Below are 15,875 nucleotides of genomic sequence, written 5' to 3' on the forward strand. Positions count from 1 at the left end.
TAAGAGCTTTTAGAGACAAAAGTGGACGGGAAGAATAAGGTGGATATCGTGATGTGTGAACTACTGTGTCCAAATAATTTCCCTTTTGGATCAATAAAGTTTGTCCAAGTCTAAGTGTATCCATCTACGTGGTCACTAATATCCAGAACGCTTTTTAGTTGTAAGTTAAAAAAAAAAAAAAAATAAATTTCAAACACAAGATCTGGCAAAATGCTTTAATTGAATTTACTTAACTGTTTATAAAGTTTCAAACACATCTTAAAGGGGCATTGTTGAACTTTTCAGGTGGATGGTGGACTATTCAGATGTCATTGCTTTGACTGGAATGTTCCACAGTACGGCATTAAACTTATTTACCACCATGTAAAGTTACAGGGCAGATCTATGGAGCGGCGAGTCTGCTCACAGTAAGAATGCATGTTTTTCCGTGTATTTTTAGGAAAGTTTAATGCCGTACTGTGAAACATCGAGACATTTTGAAGCGGTAACAGGATTTTAACATGACTTAAAGCTCACAAGAGTCAATTCTTTGTAATACAGAACCTTTAAAAAATTACTGCTACCTTCTTTTTGCCTATCACAAAGAAACAAGGGGCTTTAGAAATGTGTTCATAAAAACAATAATGAAAACCTGATGTACTTTTCACATGGGAGTTCAAAGTTTATTTTTTAAAAACTAGGAAAAAGCAAGAAACATCAAGTCAGTGGCATGGAAATAAATACAAAACTGGCAAAATTAGTACTGTTTTATCTTTGAAAAATATATTCCCTTTTTTAAATTTTATTATTATTATTATTTTTTTACTTTTTTCTTGCTCCCGATAAAGAAATATAAACTTAAAACTTCTAAACAAGAATACACAAAACACAAGGCCTCATGAGATACCGATTTGAACACAAAATAAAAGCTCTCTTGGTCGGACTTGATTGTTAGAATGCGGTTTTGGCTCCGTTCTCGATAATCTTGCGTTTCTTCTCGTCTGCGCTGGATTTGAAAACGTTGACTCTGTAGAACTGAAGCTCCTTGATGCTCTCCCGAATGTCACCCAGGGCTCTAAAGTACACAAGAACACAGCCAAATATTCATGAGTCTTAAAGGTGCAATGTGTAACTTTTTGGTTGGGAGTCCAGTCAGTCCCCTGCTGGTTTCTACATGTCATTGGTCTGCCTGAAATGTTCCCCAGTATGACATCAAACATCTCTAACTTACATTTATTACATTACAGATGGCTTTACAGCTCAAAAATACCTAGAAAAACAGGCATTCTGACTGTGAGCAGCTTGCCTCTCCACAGATCTGACCTGTAACTTCCACTTTGTTCACAGTAATCTTCAATATTTTGCTTCAATAACTTTTCTAACCTTTTTGTACATAATGTAAACTTTGTCTTTGCTGGCATTTCACAAACTGCTTGGCGACTACAGCTGTATACTAGTGTAATTACAGAAATTATTATTAATGCGCATTGTCCTTATTTAAATTAACAAATAATTTAAATAAATGTATAAAATAAATTTAAATAAAAAACAATGCCCAGCTCTAAGCTCTTCTAACCTGGCTTAGCAGGTAAGGCTGAACAATCTGTCATTCTGGATCAAAAATCGTGATCTCTGACAACACGATTTTGGGAGCGTCAAAGCAGCATTTTTTTAAGGGTGAAGTTTAGTTCTGCGTCGACTCAACTCACAGTGCCACCGTCGCCTTGTCGCCTTCATTACAGAAAAAACACATATAATCCACTGAGTCGTGTCCTTTAGTCCGACAGAAGCTGAACCGCATCAGTGCACAAGGAGTGAGCGTGTTTTTTTCAGTGCTTATATTTTATGCAAATGAGCCATGTGGTTTTAAGTTTCATTTCTGTAAAACGTAAACAAATGTGCACAAAGCTGCATTAAACACATTATTAGTCAATGTATATTTGAGTCGTCCTCGTAGGAAATAAAAAAACAAACTTAAATGATCCACCCACATTCGCATTCATAATACACATTCACCAAGACAGGGAGGCAACGCCGGGCGAATTACGCCAATGGATCGTGGGTGTCTGGGTTAAGGGTTCAGTCTTAATTGTCGTCTGTTTCGCTTAATGCGCCTTATAATCTGGCGCGCCTTATGTATGAATATAGACGAGAGAATTCAACATTTTTGATATTGTGCTTTATAATCTGGTGCCCCTTATAGACCGAAAAATACGGTATCTGTCAGTCTGTCAACAGGAAAAGCACAAAAACAGATCCAATTACTTTACACTGTCTTCGAGAAATAACTATGATCAGATTTATTAGAATTTTTTAATGAATTGGCTGAAAAAGGATTTTGATTATCAGCCATAAGCATCGACTAGGAAAAAAACCCACATCAGTCGATCTCTAATCACACTTCACGCTTCGCTGTGATTGGTCAAATTCACCTGTCACTCACTCAGAGCATGACAGAGGCTGACCACTAGGGGGGGTGGGTGAGGAAAAGTGTCTGATATTAGATCCCCACATCACACTGTACTCATAGATAAAAAGATCTGTCATACCTGTGTGATGCTTTCTTCTGTGGCGCCTCCTTGTACTCATCTGGAAACCACCTCCTGGATTCAACACAACAACAACACGGCCACATTAATCCCACCGTTTGGTTTCAGTGACTGCGGAGGCTCTAATCAACAGCATATTAAAGCGGGCCCCTTCGCTGATGAACGCAGAGGAGATCGTTAGCCGGGACTGAGTAAATAAGGCAGTAATGATGAGACGAGAAAGGAAAATACCCATTAGGCGAGCTAAATAGACTAGAAAAAATCTCATTACACGAGGTTGTGATCGCTCCAGTTTACAGAGGTGCGCTCTGTCACTGGGAAAGGTCAACCAAATATGAGCAAATGTAAAATCATCAGCCGCCACTGTAACAAGGACAGCCAGTGCAAATGGGCTGATGTCTATTAGCAAGGGCAAGCTGAATTTGGTTTAACTGGTAATTGATACTTTGTAGTGACATCAGGCTGGGGGGGTTCTACGTGTATGTATATTGTTGAATGTTCATCAGTTACCGTAGTGAGACAATGCAAACACTGCCCAAAAATTTTAAACAGCCCGATACTCACAAAAACATATAAAGTGTCTGTCAATTAGTGATATTTTTTAACTTAAACTAGATTTTCCCATTATGTATGTATTGGTGCATCCGATTATCCATCCGACTCTGAGGTCCAACGATGTTGCCTAAAGACAAGCACGGACACGCCACTTTTCCTCGGACAGAGCAACTCAGATCTTTGAAGAACTCAGAGAAGCCTGAGCAAGATTTCTGAGATAGAATCCAAGATGACTGTGCCCGGTGTCACTTTTAAGTATGAAGTGTTTGGACTTTTCCTTTTTTTATTATTATTATTATTATTTAATTTAGAAGATTGAAAGTGAGAACATAATGTTCATATAGAAATTTGACAATAAACATTTTGAATTGAATTGAATTTCTCTGTGTTTGGAAGCTTTGGTGGGTTAAATGATCATTTCAGTCACTCGTATCACTGCAAGACGTTACTGTGTCTGTATCGCTGCCTGTGTGGGTTTAGTTGTCTGTGTTGTGGAGAGTCCCTAGGGTTGCTAACAGAAGATAAACAACAATGTGTTTGGTATAGGGATGGGCATTCGATGAAATTTTCTTAATCGATCGTCGGAAGAATTAACGATCGATTATCGATTAATCATTAACATGTTTATATTAAAATGATCATCATTATTATTACTATCTGCACTACTAATCTGCATAAATAAATTCAACTTTACGACATATAAACCGTAACAACTCTAGAGCCACATCAGCCCGTTTGACATTATAATATGTTTAATTCAGTTTTGCTCAACTCTCACAGAAACGAAACTTAAAACCACATCGCTAATTTGCATAAACTCAGCGAAGATAAAACTACAGCTCTTGTGTCGCTGATGCGGTCAACTTCTGTCGGATTAAAAGACATGACTCAGTGGAATACAGGTTATTGTGACCAGATTTGCGTTTGTTAAAACCAGGACACCGTACGGGGGGAGGGAGGTGGGGACTCATCATCGACATTGCGCGACTCTCACCTGGTAAAGCTTTTTCCCACTGGACACTGAAACATATGTGCTGCTTTGTACACTGTGCACAAGGACTCCCACTTGTCCCGAACGCAACAGAAAGCATGGAATTTCTTGTACAAGTCATCGTTAAATACACATTTGTGCTTCGGTACGCTGCAGACTGACCGAATGTTTGTGTCTCGCTCCTTCTGAGTGCAGAGAGCTACATGTAAGGACCCCTGTTTGGTCACACTACGCACAGCAACCTATATTCGGTTTGTCGATTAAAATTAACGTAATCGATGAAATTCTTAATGATCAATTATCGATTAATCATGCCCATCCCTAGTTTGGTATCCACGATTTTTTTAAAGTTGAGCACGTGAAACTGAAATGGGGCGGATAGCGGGTTAGCTATGCCCACTCATATATACGGTCTATGCGCGAAATATAATAAAACGCCTGAATGTCATATGCAAGATCCGAGTGGGAGACAGATGGATAATCAAACGCACCGTATGTATATGTTGGAATATTCATCAGTTACCATGGTGACACAATGCACATAATAGCAAACACTGTCCAAAGTGTTTTACAATAGTCTGAAACTCAAGAAAAAGAAAAAAAAAAAAACTAAATGGATTTCAACATTTTCAGGATCTTATGAGTGTTGATGTCTGTTGATGGGTTTGTTGAATGAGTGTTGATAGTCCCTCCATCTCAAAGTCCTAACAAGACCATCTGAAAAACTGCTAGCTGGTGACTAATGTTATTTGAGAGGGAATTTTTAACAGCACAAATCAGATCGCCCGTTGTTGTCCCAAATTCTTTATGGTCAGATTGTGTTAAAACAAAGCTCAGATTAAAGTTTAACTTAAGTAACAGAGCTTCCGTCAAACCCCAAGTGAGTGTTGCAAAGTCTAAATTAAAATCGAAGAGCGAGCCTGACTGTAACAGCTTTATAACACGGCTTAAAGCTCACAAGAGTCCGCTGTGTGTAATGTGGGACCTTGACACTGTGCTGGTGGGACTTGCCTGCAGAGCTCCTTGATGGTGCTGACGTCGATGATCCTGTAGTGGAGGTGATACATGAACTGGGGCATGTACTTGTCCAGGAAGCGCTTGTCTGCATGGACAGAGTTACCTGCAAACACACACACGGACACACAAAAATAAACACTAGGGGTGAGAAAAATTATTGAAAAATCGATATATCTTAGAGTTTAATGTGATGAAACAGTATCGATACCGTGGGCTGCTGAATCGATATATGGCCAGGAGTATTTTTTGGTATATTTTACTGTATTATTTTTTAACAGCGCTACAGTTTTGTTGCTTGTTCAGAGGAAGGAAACTCGTTTATGCAACACATTTCACATTTTTACTGTTTTGATGAGTAAAATGGGTGTGTTTTATATGAACTTAGCACAAGAAGTGGTTTAACAAAGATTTCAAGTATCACATCCATGGTTTAGCCTTTATTTTTTATTGAACTGTATTGAATCGATTTGAAATATATCTTTTCGTGGCCAATGTATAGTATCGGCAACTTCTGAACGATACCCAGCCCTAATAAACACACAGATACACTTTAAAATGAGCTGTATTGGTTGAACTATTTTACTAAAACACACTTAAAACTGTGTAAAGTGTGTGTTACTTTTAGATCAATATGGAACTCTCTAAATACATTTTTCAACTTTTCTTCATATATTGTGTCTTGATTTGTGTAAAACTGTCATTTATAGATACAGCAGATATTATCCCATCAAATTAAGTCAAAATTAGAGAATCATCAAAATATAAACAGAGATATGAGCAAGAAGAAAACATTACACAAACTGACCTGCTAGGGGGCACTGTCCGGGTGGCGTGTGCTGGCGGACGAAGGACAGGAATTCATACTCCGCTTGCTCCAGCGAGATCTTACTGCTCCGGACGGCGGCGGTCAGCCCTGACTGAGACACACAAGGCTCTGTTCAATGTTTTTCTCCTTGGAGATGTTATTGCTTTGTCTGGAATGTTTCACAGTGTGGCATTAAACCTTTTTATCTTCATGGAGACCAAACCGGAGCAAGTTACAGGTTACACTCACAGTCTCAGTGAATGTTTGTCTAGGTATTTTTGAGGTATAAATCCATCTGTAATTGAATAAATGTAAGGTAGAGGTGTTTAATGTCACACGGTGGAACATTCCAGGCAGAGCAATGACATCTCCATAGAAACAAGCAGGTTACGGACCCCAACAAAAAAGTTACATAGTGCACCTTTAATGAATCCAGACTAAATGATTCAAACAGCAGAATATTTTTTTTTGTTTTAGATAGAGATGTGCAAAAATATCAAAATATCGTATCGTTTAATGTGATGATACAGTATCAATATCATGAGCTTCTGTATTGATATATCACCAATATTTTTTGGTATATTTTGCTAAATTATTTTGTTACAGCTACAGTTTTGTCGCTTGTTTAGAGGATGGAAACTTGTTTATGCAACACATTTGACATTTTCACTGTTTTGATGATTAAAATGGGCGTTTTTCATTTTAACTTTGCACAAGAAGCGGTTTAATAACAACTTTTAGTATCACAGCCATGATTTTTTAGACATTATTTTTTATTTAAGCGTATCGAATTGGTTGAAATATATCATTTCGAATAGAAAATTTCACTGTATCGATTGTTTATGTATGTATTGTGTCGTGGCCTATGTATCGAGGTATGTATCGTATCGGCAACTTCCTATTGGATACCTAGTCCTAGATTTAGACTTGGATTGACTTTTTTCATTATTTGAAAAGGCACAGTTTTCTTGTTCCACTGGCAATAACATAAAGGGCCCATATTACACTAGTTTCTGATCTATGTTCTCATGTTTCCGCATCAAAAAACAGACCTGGAGTTGTGTTTTGTTTCATTCACACGTTTTTAACACACAAATCTTGCACATATAGGCTGAGTTCTTCTCTCAAACTTAAAACACTCTGCTACAACTTGTGATGTCATGTGGTAATACATATGATAGGATACGATACATATCTCAGTACAGTGAACTTACGATTCGATACGATTCAGTACAATATATTTCAAATCAATTCGATACAGTTCAAAAAAAATAAAGACTTAATCATGACTGTGATACTAAAAGTCTTTGGTTAAACCACTTCTTGTGCAAAGTTCATATGCAACACAAACATTTTAATCATCAAAACTGTGAAAATGTCAAATGTGTTGCATAAATGAGTTTCCTTCCTCTGAACAAGCAACAAAACTGTAGCTGTAACAAAATAATTTAGTTAAAATATACCAAAAAATACTCTTGGCGATATTGATACTGTATCATCACATTAAATGATACGATATATCGATATTTCAATATTTTTGCACACCCCTACTCCTCCATACACCTTCACTAGAACCATTTGGATAATTTCAGACCTGGAATTGCAGATCTCTACTGAACAAAAGGTAAACGGTAGCCGCTTCATGACATCACAAGTTGGAACAGAGCATTATGATCTTTGGAGATATAAACACACTAGTCATAAAGTTTTACTCAAACACGTGTGAATGAAATAAAACACAAGTCCGAGTACGTTTTTGATAAAGAAACATTATGACAGATTAGAAAAAAGCACAACATGGGCCCTTTTTTTTATTCCCTTGTGTTAAATGGATATTACATTACTGATATTGATTTTTGTTCCATATTGTGCAGCCTCCACAGTTAAAAACCTCAGGGTGACTGGGCCTGGGCTGCACAGATGGACCTCACGCTTGGCTGGCCGGGGCGCGCAGATGTGGTTCTAAAAACTCAACCCGCCAGCATCTGTCCTCCAAATATCATGCGCTTTTATTGTCCGGCCAGTGCGGGTGCCTTTTGGGTTTGCAAGCACAATTAGTTCAGAAGCAATTTGTCAACATAAGCAGGCTGCTCCTACTGCGAAAAACGGCAGTAAAAAGCAGATGATTAATTAGGCACAGTGTTCTCACAGTGGACGGCAGCATAGAGGGCGTTTGTGGATTTTTAAGTGATGACTCAATAATTTTATCACTTTATTATTATTAAGTGATAAAGGTGCACTACGTAACTTTTCAGGTGAAGGGGCTGAAAACGTCTCCCCAGTCTCTGTAACTGCTGCTGTGAGCCTCATATTGGTCTTAAAATGTTCATATTAACCCGCTCGACATGATCCTGGTGATTTTATTCTGCTATTTTATCTGTAAATAAATTCCTACTCCTAATATCCGCTCCAAATTTGCTCCTATAACTGCCAGTCTCGATGAGCTTCATTTGACTGGATGACGTTGCACTGTCTTTGTCCACTTCTTTATACAGTCTATGATCTGACTATTGCACCGGTAAAACAAACTCAGATACCATTTAATTTAATTTAAACTAAAGTGGTTACTTGTCAAACTGTCAAAATCCAAACTTAACCAAAGCCCATTGTAGAATATTATGGTTAACTTGAGAAAATTATAACTACAATAGAACTTTTTGAATATTGCTCTGTGTACCATTCATTCTTTTGAAATTCAATCAAGAAAAAAAAAAACATTAAAATGGGAAAACTGTTTATTATAAAATTTTTTTAGTGTTAAAAATCAAAACAAACACAAAACACAAATAACACCACTCAACGAATAATTGTGCCTATTTCAAATCTGATATTAAAATATCAAATTATTATTATTATTTTTTTTATCAATAATTAAAAATGTATATTAAATTATCTCCTTCTCACTGGTTTATTTGCCCCAGAAGTTCTACTGCTAGAAGGATTTATCTGAAAAATCGTTGCAATTTAACATGTCCCCTTCTTTTTTTTTTTTTTAAATAGCAATGCGTTTACTTTCACGTCTTAGAAAGTTGTTAAACTCCATGACAAGAAACAGGTAGCAGCGATAAAACTCTCCTTTGTTTAGTTGATACTGAATTCACAGGCAGCGCACTAAGCAGCAGAACGTTTGGGGCAAATAAACCAGAGAGAATAAAATATCAAAACTGAAATAGGCACCGAGTTTTTTGATTGGTGTTATTTGAAATAATCTTTAGCTTAAATATTGACTTAAATCTGTTTTTTTTTTTTTTAACACTAAAACGAAATAATGAAATAACAAACTGTTTTCCCATTTTATTGTTTTTCATTCTCAATTTAAATTAAAAAATAATGAATGGTACAAGAACGGATATTTAAGTCATTATTTACATTTTAAACTGTAAAGAAGAAAAAAAAGATAATATATGAAAAGGAATAGCTCTCTCTCTCTTTCTGTCTCTCTCTACTCAATCCTGTACTTTTCATTTTTGTAAATATTATTCTTTGTTTACTCATTATTGGAATATTAATTTTGAGCACCTTTACTCCATGTCATCTCTTCTGTCTTTGTTGTGCCATTGAGTCATAAAATCTAAACAGAAGCTCCAAAGTCCACATTGTAAAGAGATTTACCTTGCCATGGTGTTCTTTGCACCAGTCTGACATTCCGTCCAACAGCTCGTCCGGCTGCTTTATGATCAGGTTGGGCCCCTGAAAAGCAAAAGGAACATTTATTTTAAAATTATGCATAATGTAGAAATTATGCAAGTAGATTTGGGACTCTAGAAAGTAATGAAATCATACTCCCAGAGACAGATTTGATTACTGATTACATTTCCATAAGAGATATTAAGTAAAGTAAATTCACAAAAGTTGGACTCGTTTCAGTGACTAGACCCAAGAACTCAGTGTATTACAAAAGAAATCTGCATTTAAGCAATATGAATTTATCTCCCACCCTGCTGCAGTAAAGGACACGCAGTGCTTTTGTCTGTTATAATCTGTGATCGATCATTGTGGATCATGATCTTGTATTTTGGACATTTTAAATCACAATATTCATCTAAAATGACTGAATAAACAAAACAAGTCTGCTAACTTCTAGGTTGGAAATTTGCAGAGTCCAGTCAGATATCAGTGAGACACCAGTGGTAAAAACAAAAAACAAAAGTGTTGTTTTGTCCTTAGGCAAGACACTTCACCTACATTGCCTAGTAAGAAAGTGGAGTGTGCTTGAGTGTTGTGGCTACAGTAGTAGTTTACCAAGTGTGGAGTGAACGAACAATGAACTGTAAACCGTTCTGGGTGTCTAGAAAGTCACTACCGTATTTTTCTGACTATAAAGCACACTTAAAATCTTTAAATTTTCTCAAAAATCAACAGTGCGCCTTATGTATTAATTCTGGTTGTGTTTACTGACCTCGAACAAATTTTATGTGGTCACTCAAAAATCTGTCAAAATGTTTTAGTACAACTTTGGTAAACTACGAAGCTTCACCGCTTGACGGATTGTTGGAGCATTACGGCTACTATAGTCGAGAGTCTCATAGAGTAAAGGAGCAAGCTGTTGTTTTCAGTGCTTATAGTTTATGCAAATTAGCCATGTAGTTTTAAGTTTCGTTTCTGTAAAATGTAAACAAATGTGCGCAAAGCTGCATTAAACACATTTTTACTCAATGTATATCCGAGTCGTCCTTGTAGGAAATAAAACCACCCACATTCACATTCACAATAAACATTCACCAAGACCGGGAGGCAACGCCGGGCGAATTACGCCACGATCTGCCAATGGATCGTGGATGTCTGGGTTAAGGGATCAGAGTCAAGTGACGTCCGTTTGTCTTACTTAATGCGCCTTATAATCCAGTGCATCTTATGTATGAAAATAGACGAGAGAATTTAACATTACTGATATTCTGCTTTATAATCCGGTGCGCCTTATAGTCCGAAAAATAAGGTATATAAATGCAATGATTCATTCATTCATTCATTCATTCATTAATACATATTAGGAGCCGTTACATGCTTTTGTTATTGCTTTGTCTAGAATGTTTCACAGTATGACATTAAACCTTTCTATCTTCAATCAAACCAGGCCAAGTTACAGGTCAAATCTGTGGAGACGCAACCCCACTCACAGTCAAAATACCTGTTTTTCTAGGTATTTTTGAGCAATAAAACCACCTGTAATTTAATAAATGTAAGGTAGATCTATTTAATGTCATACTGTGGAACATTCAAGACAGAGGATTGACATATCCATAGAAATAAGTAAGGTGAAGGACTCCCAACCCTAACAAAGTATTTCTTTAGTGCAGTGCGGTTACCTCGGCAACAACGTTCAGGTCGGAGTCTGTGATGATACAGGCCATTTCAATTATTTGGTCCTTTTCAATGTCCAGGCCGGTCATCTGGAAAAACAAAACACAAAATATGAATGATCACATGTAAAAGGTACACTGTGTAACTTTTTGGTTGGGAAATCTGTCACCTGCTTGTTTCTACGGATTGTCATCGTCATTACTCTGCCTGGAATGTTCCGCAGTGTGACTTTACGTTGCGCTTATTCAATTACAAGTGTTTTTATAGCTCAAAAACTTGGTCTGGTTTGGTGTCCATGAAGATAGAAAGGTTCAATGCCATACTGTGAAACATTCCAGACAAAGCAATAACATCTCCATAGAGAAAATAATTTGATGGACCCTCCACAAGAAAAATTACACAATGCATCTTTAAAGTTTACACTGACAAATGGTTGCAAGAATAATCGCAATTTGAAATAGCAAAAGTACCATAATTTTATCCACAAACAACAAAATCTGTCTTATTTTGCTTAAAAACTGATAACACACACAAAAAAAATAAATAATTAATTAATTAAAATAAATAAATGAAGAAAAATATTAATTAATAATAATTATAATAATAAAAAACTATATTTTTGTGTTTTTTGTAAAAATACAACAATAATTATTACACCTCACTTTTTTATGTTTTATTACAACTTATATTTAAATCGTTAAAATTAATTTAGACTGGAAGGCCAAAAAGAAAAATAATAAAATTAAAAATAAAATATATGTAATTATTTTTAATGATTTTTATGACAAGTATTGCAACTGCGATTTGTTTTTTAATAATACGATTCTGTCCAAAGTTCTTATTTCAATGTGACTAATACAAGAATAATTTCAGAACATGTTTGTACAGATGTAAACTACAGCGTTAGCAATTTTTATGCAGAATAAGAAAAGGAGATTTTGTTGCTTGTGCAGAAAATTATGGTGCTTAAAAAAGTGCAGCCTTTTCTGATTAAACACAGTCAAATTGCATTAGATTTGTGATTCATCTTACAGCCCAAACTCTGGCAAACAGCTGGTAAAACAGAGAAATGTTCCAGGTTATCAGTTCAAAGATATGGCCGAATTCCTAGTTTAATCTCAACCAAAACTCACCCTGTAGCCTGTTCGCCAAACCGTGACATTTTCTAATTAAAGTTTTGGCGTTTAGACAACTGCTGCATTTGCCGAAATGACTCAGCAAACGCAGACCATGTGTCCGTTTGTTTTTAGCACAGCAAGACATATACACAAAACAAAATGGACTCAAGATAAACCAAATCACCATTATAAAGACGTAGTACAACAACATTTCCTGACCGTAAAACAGATTAAAAACAAATAAGCTATTAAAACATACAATATCTACAGGAATTATCTGTAACGTAAGAGAAAATACAGAAAACCGAGCTTGAAAATGACCATAAGGTGAAAAAATGCACCCACAAGTGAGTCAAAAAACAACAATTTTACACACTCTTTTCAAAGTTATATGTATACCAAACATCCCAAACCAGGTATTTAGAATTTTGAAAAGCTGGTCACCCTGGATTTGAACTCTTTCCAAATCCACTCAAAATCTGTCATGTCAAAATTAGGGTGACCAGACGTCTGTATTTACCCGGGACAGTCCCAGTTTTGAGCCCTGTGTCCCCTGTCCCAGCAGATTTATACAAAAAAAACAATGATTTGTCCCAGTTTTATACAAGAAATGTCCCAGATGTCCTTATTTTTGACCAATTTGATACCCAACAACAGTATAGAGGAGAATATTGTAATTTGTTTAGCTAAAAATACTGAAAACCGTGATTGAAAATGACCATAAGGTGAAAAAATGTTGCACGGACAGAAATGCTTCAGATTTTATACTGATTATTGTGACCAGATTTTCAAAATTCTAAACTGAGACACACCCACGTTAGGATAGTTGGTATAAATAAAACAGTGAAAAGAGCATGTAATATTATGCATTCTTGTGTGAGTCATAATCTGAGGGGGGGGTTCTGTCGCTGCATGTTTATGGTCATTTGCAAACATGGATTTCTGTATTTTGGCTAAACAAATGACAATTCATGCTCCTTTTTATTGTTGGCAAGGATCAGATAAATCAAGAAATGTGATTGTCCTGTTTAGGTCCTGGTTTAGAGTTGATATAATCTTGGTTTAATCTTAGTTTAGTCCTGGTTTAGATCAAATTGGTCCAAAAATATGTCGCAGTTTAAAATGTTGAAAAGCTGGTCAGCCTAAATTTCAACCCTTTCCAAATCCACTCATCAAACTCCTCAAACTACTGTCACGTCAAAACTAGGGCAACCAGATTATTATTATTATAGATATTTACCCGGGACAGTCCCAGTTTTGAGCCCTGTGTCCTGTGTCCCAACAAATTTATCCAAAACCAGTGATTTGTCCCAGTTTTATACAAGAAATGTCCCTGCAGCGTCCAGAAGTTTGACCAATTTGATCTAAACCAGAACTGAACTAAGTCTAAACCAGGATTACATCTGGACTAAACCAGGACTAAACCAGGACTAACACAATTTTTGACTACTCTGATCCCTGCCAACATTAAAGAGGATCATAGATTGTCATTTGTTTAGCCAAAATACAGAAAATCGCGCTTGCTAATGTCCATAAACGAAAAAATTAATAAATAAATAAATAGTGCTTCAGTGATAGAAGTCTCTCGGATTATGACTGACACGAAAATGCACAATGTTACACACTCCTTTTTACAATCTGGTGTGTCCCAGTTTTGTATTTTGAAAACGTGGACACCCAAAACACGAGGTGCTGCAAAAAGCCCACGTTTAGCTCTGTTTTAGCATTAGCACAACTTTTAGCCACGAGTTTCCCTTTAAAAAGCCCAGATCGCTAAATGCTACAGGCTAAAGGAGCAGCACTTGCCTCCAGGTCCACCCACACCATTCTCTGGGACATCGCCGCGGAGGACGACGAGCTCTTCTCCGTGGACATTTTTGAGAAGCTAAAGTTGCTCCAAAGAGGTAAAGTAGCGGCGGGCCTTGCTGATAGTGGCCAGGGAAGGGGCTCGGTGGTCCGCAGGGAGCTCCAGCAGCGGTGTCGGGGCGGGGATGGTCGTGCAGCGCGGGGGACGAGCTGCGGTCTCCGGTACAGAGACGTGAGTGTGGACCATGCCGGGGTCCGAGAGCAGCGCAGCGGCATCCCGGTCTGCTTCCGACCGGAACTGTCGTAAAACAAAACAAAACAAAACATATATTTGTCCACAAGATGGCGACAGTGTCATAGCGCTAACGTTTCATATAATTTTAATACATTTTATGTATTTATATATTAATTTTATGTTTTTTATTTATTTTTATTTATTTATTTTTTTTGGTTTGTTTGTTTGTTTGTTTGTTTAGGCCTATTATGTTTATGTATTTGGTCTTTTCAAAATTATAAAAAGTGTTGCCTATGCCTATTGATTTTTATTTTTTCTTTATTTTATTTTTTATTTTTAGCTTATTTGTTTGTGTAGGTCTATTTGTTTATGTATTTGGTATTTTTTTATTTTAAACAATTTATTTCAATTATTCAAAATACTCGATTACCTTTGTTATTTGTCCACAAGATGGCGGCATAGTAACTGCTTTAACGTTATCATTTCTAAAGTGTTGTATAGAGCCTATTGATTGTTTTTTTTTTTTTGTTTGTTTGGTTTTTTGCTTATTTGTTTGTTTGTGTAGGTCTAATCGTTTATGTATTTGGTCTTTTCTAAATTTAAACAATTTATTTCAATTATTCAAAATACTTGATTACATTTGTTATTTGTCCACAAGATGGCGGTGTAGTGACCGCTTTAACATTTCTAAAGTTTGTATAGAGTCTATTAATTTTGTCTGTTTGTTTGTGTATGCCTATTCGTTTATGTATTTGGTCTTTTCTTTTTATTTCAGTTATTCAAAATCTTGGCGGGGAAAACTCAATTACATTTGTCATTTGTCCACAAGATGGCAGTATTGTGACTGCTTATATATTGAAGTTAGCATAGTTAGTAGTAGAGCAGGGATGTGCAATTATTTTTTCCATGTGTGACACATGAGAAAAGAAAAATACTGTGGAGGACCGGACCAAAATGCTCAATTCTGCATAATATTAAATGTGTTAATTTATCTAAAAAAAAAAAAAAAAAAAGTAGTATAGCATTGTTTTGAAAAGCTGGTAAGACAATATTATGACTAACAAAAACATACAAGACATTAAAAAAAGAAACAAAAACAACAACAACAACAACAACAAATACCTCTAAAATAAAAGCAATGCAGCTTTATTCCGTGCATGAGGTAAAATAATAAAATATGCTTATTTTGTAATTCCAAATTATCTTAAAACAGTCGACCAAAGGACCATATGTGGCCCAGGAGGTGTACTGCCCAGGTCTGTTATTGAGCCTATTCATTTTTATTCATTTTATTTCTTAGTTAGTTTGTTTAAGCCTATTCATTTATGCATTTGCTCTTTTATAAATCTAACCTATTTATTTCAAGTATTCAAACTCTTGGTACTCAAAAATGATATACTAGTATACTGTACTGTGTCTGTGGTAGTATACTTCCATGGTAAGTACCCAATTACATTTGTCATTTGTCCACAAGATGGCAGCATTGTCATTGCTTTGTCATTATTGCAATTGCAACTGT

General features: G+C 36.1%; 1 protein-coding gene across 1 annotated transcript; it reads right to left on the minus strand.

Moving 5' to 3' along the window:
• Nucleotides 1–201: 201 nt before the first annotated feature.
• On the minus strand, nt 202–14,419 carry smfn (small fragment nuclease). The gene is made up of 7 exons (XM_020920670.2): nt 14,122–14,419; nt 11,203–11,286; nt 9,509–9,586; nt 5,897–6,008; nt 5,086–5,194; nt 2,529–2,582; nt 202–1,054 (listed from the first exon to the last, which is right to left on the minus strand). The coding sequence occupies exons 1-7, from the start codon at nt 14,395–14,397 to the stop codon at nt 931–933; spliced, it is 837 nt and encodes a 278-aa protein (XP_020776329.2). The 5' UTR covers nt 14,398–14,419; the 3' UTR covers nt 202–930.
• Nucleotides 14,420–15,875: the final 1,456 nt, after the last annotated feature.

The sequence above is a fragment of the Boleophthalmus pectinirostris genome, unplaced genomic scaffold, assembly GCF_026225935.1.
Source record: "Boleophthalmus pectinirostris isolate CB_2022bp ecotype Guang Dong unplaced genomic scaffold, ASM2622593v1 HiC_scaffold_12, whole genome shotgun sequence".
In the NCBI taxonomy this organism is placed as follows: domain Eukaryota; kingdom Metazoa; phylum Chordata; class Actinopteri; order Gobiiformes; family Gobiidae; genus Boleophthalmus; species Boleophthalmus pectinirostris.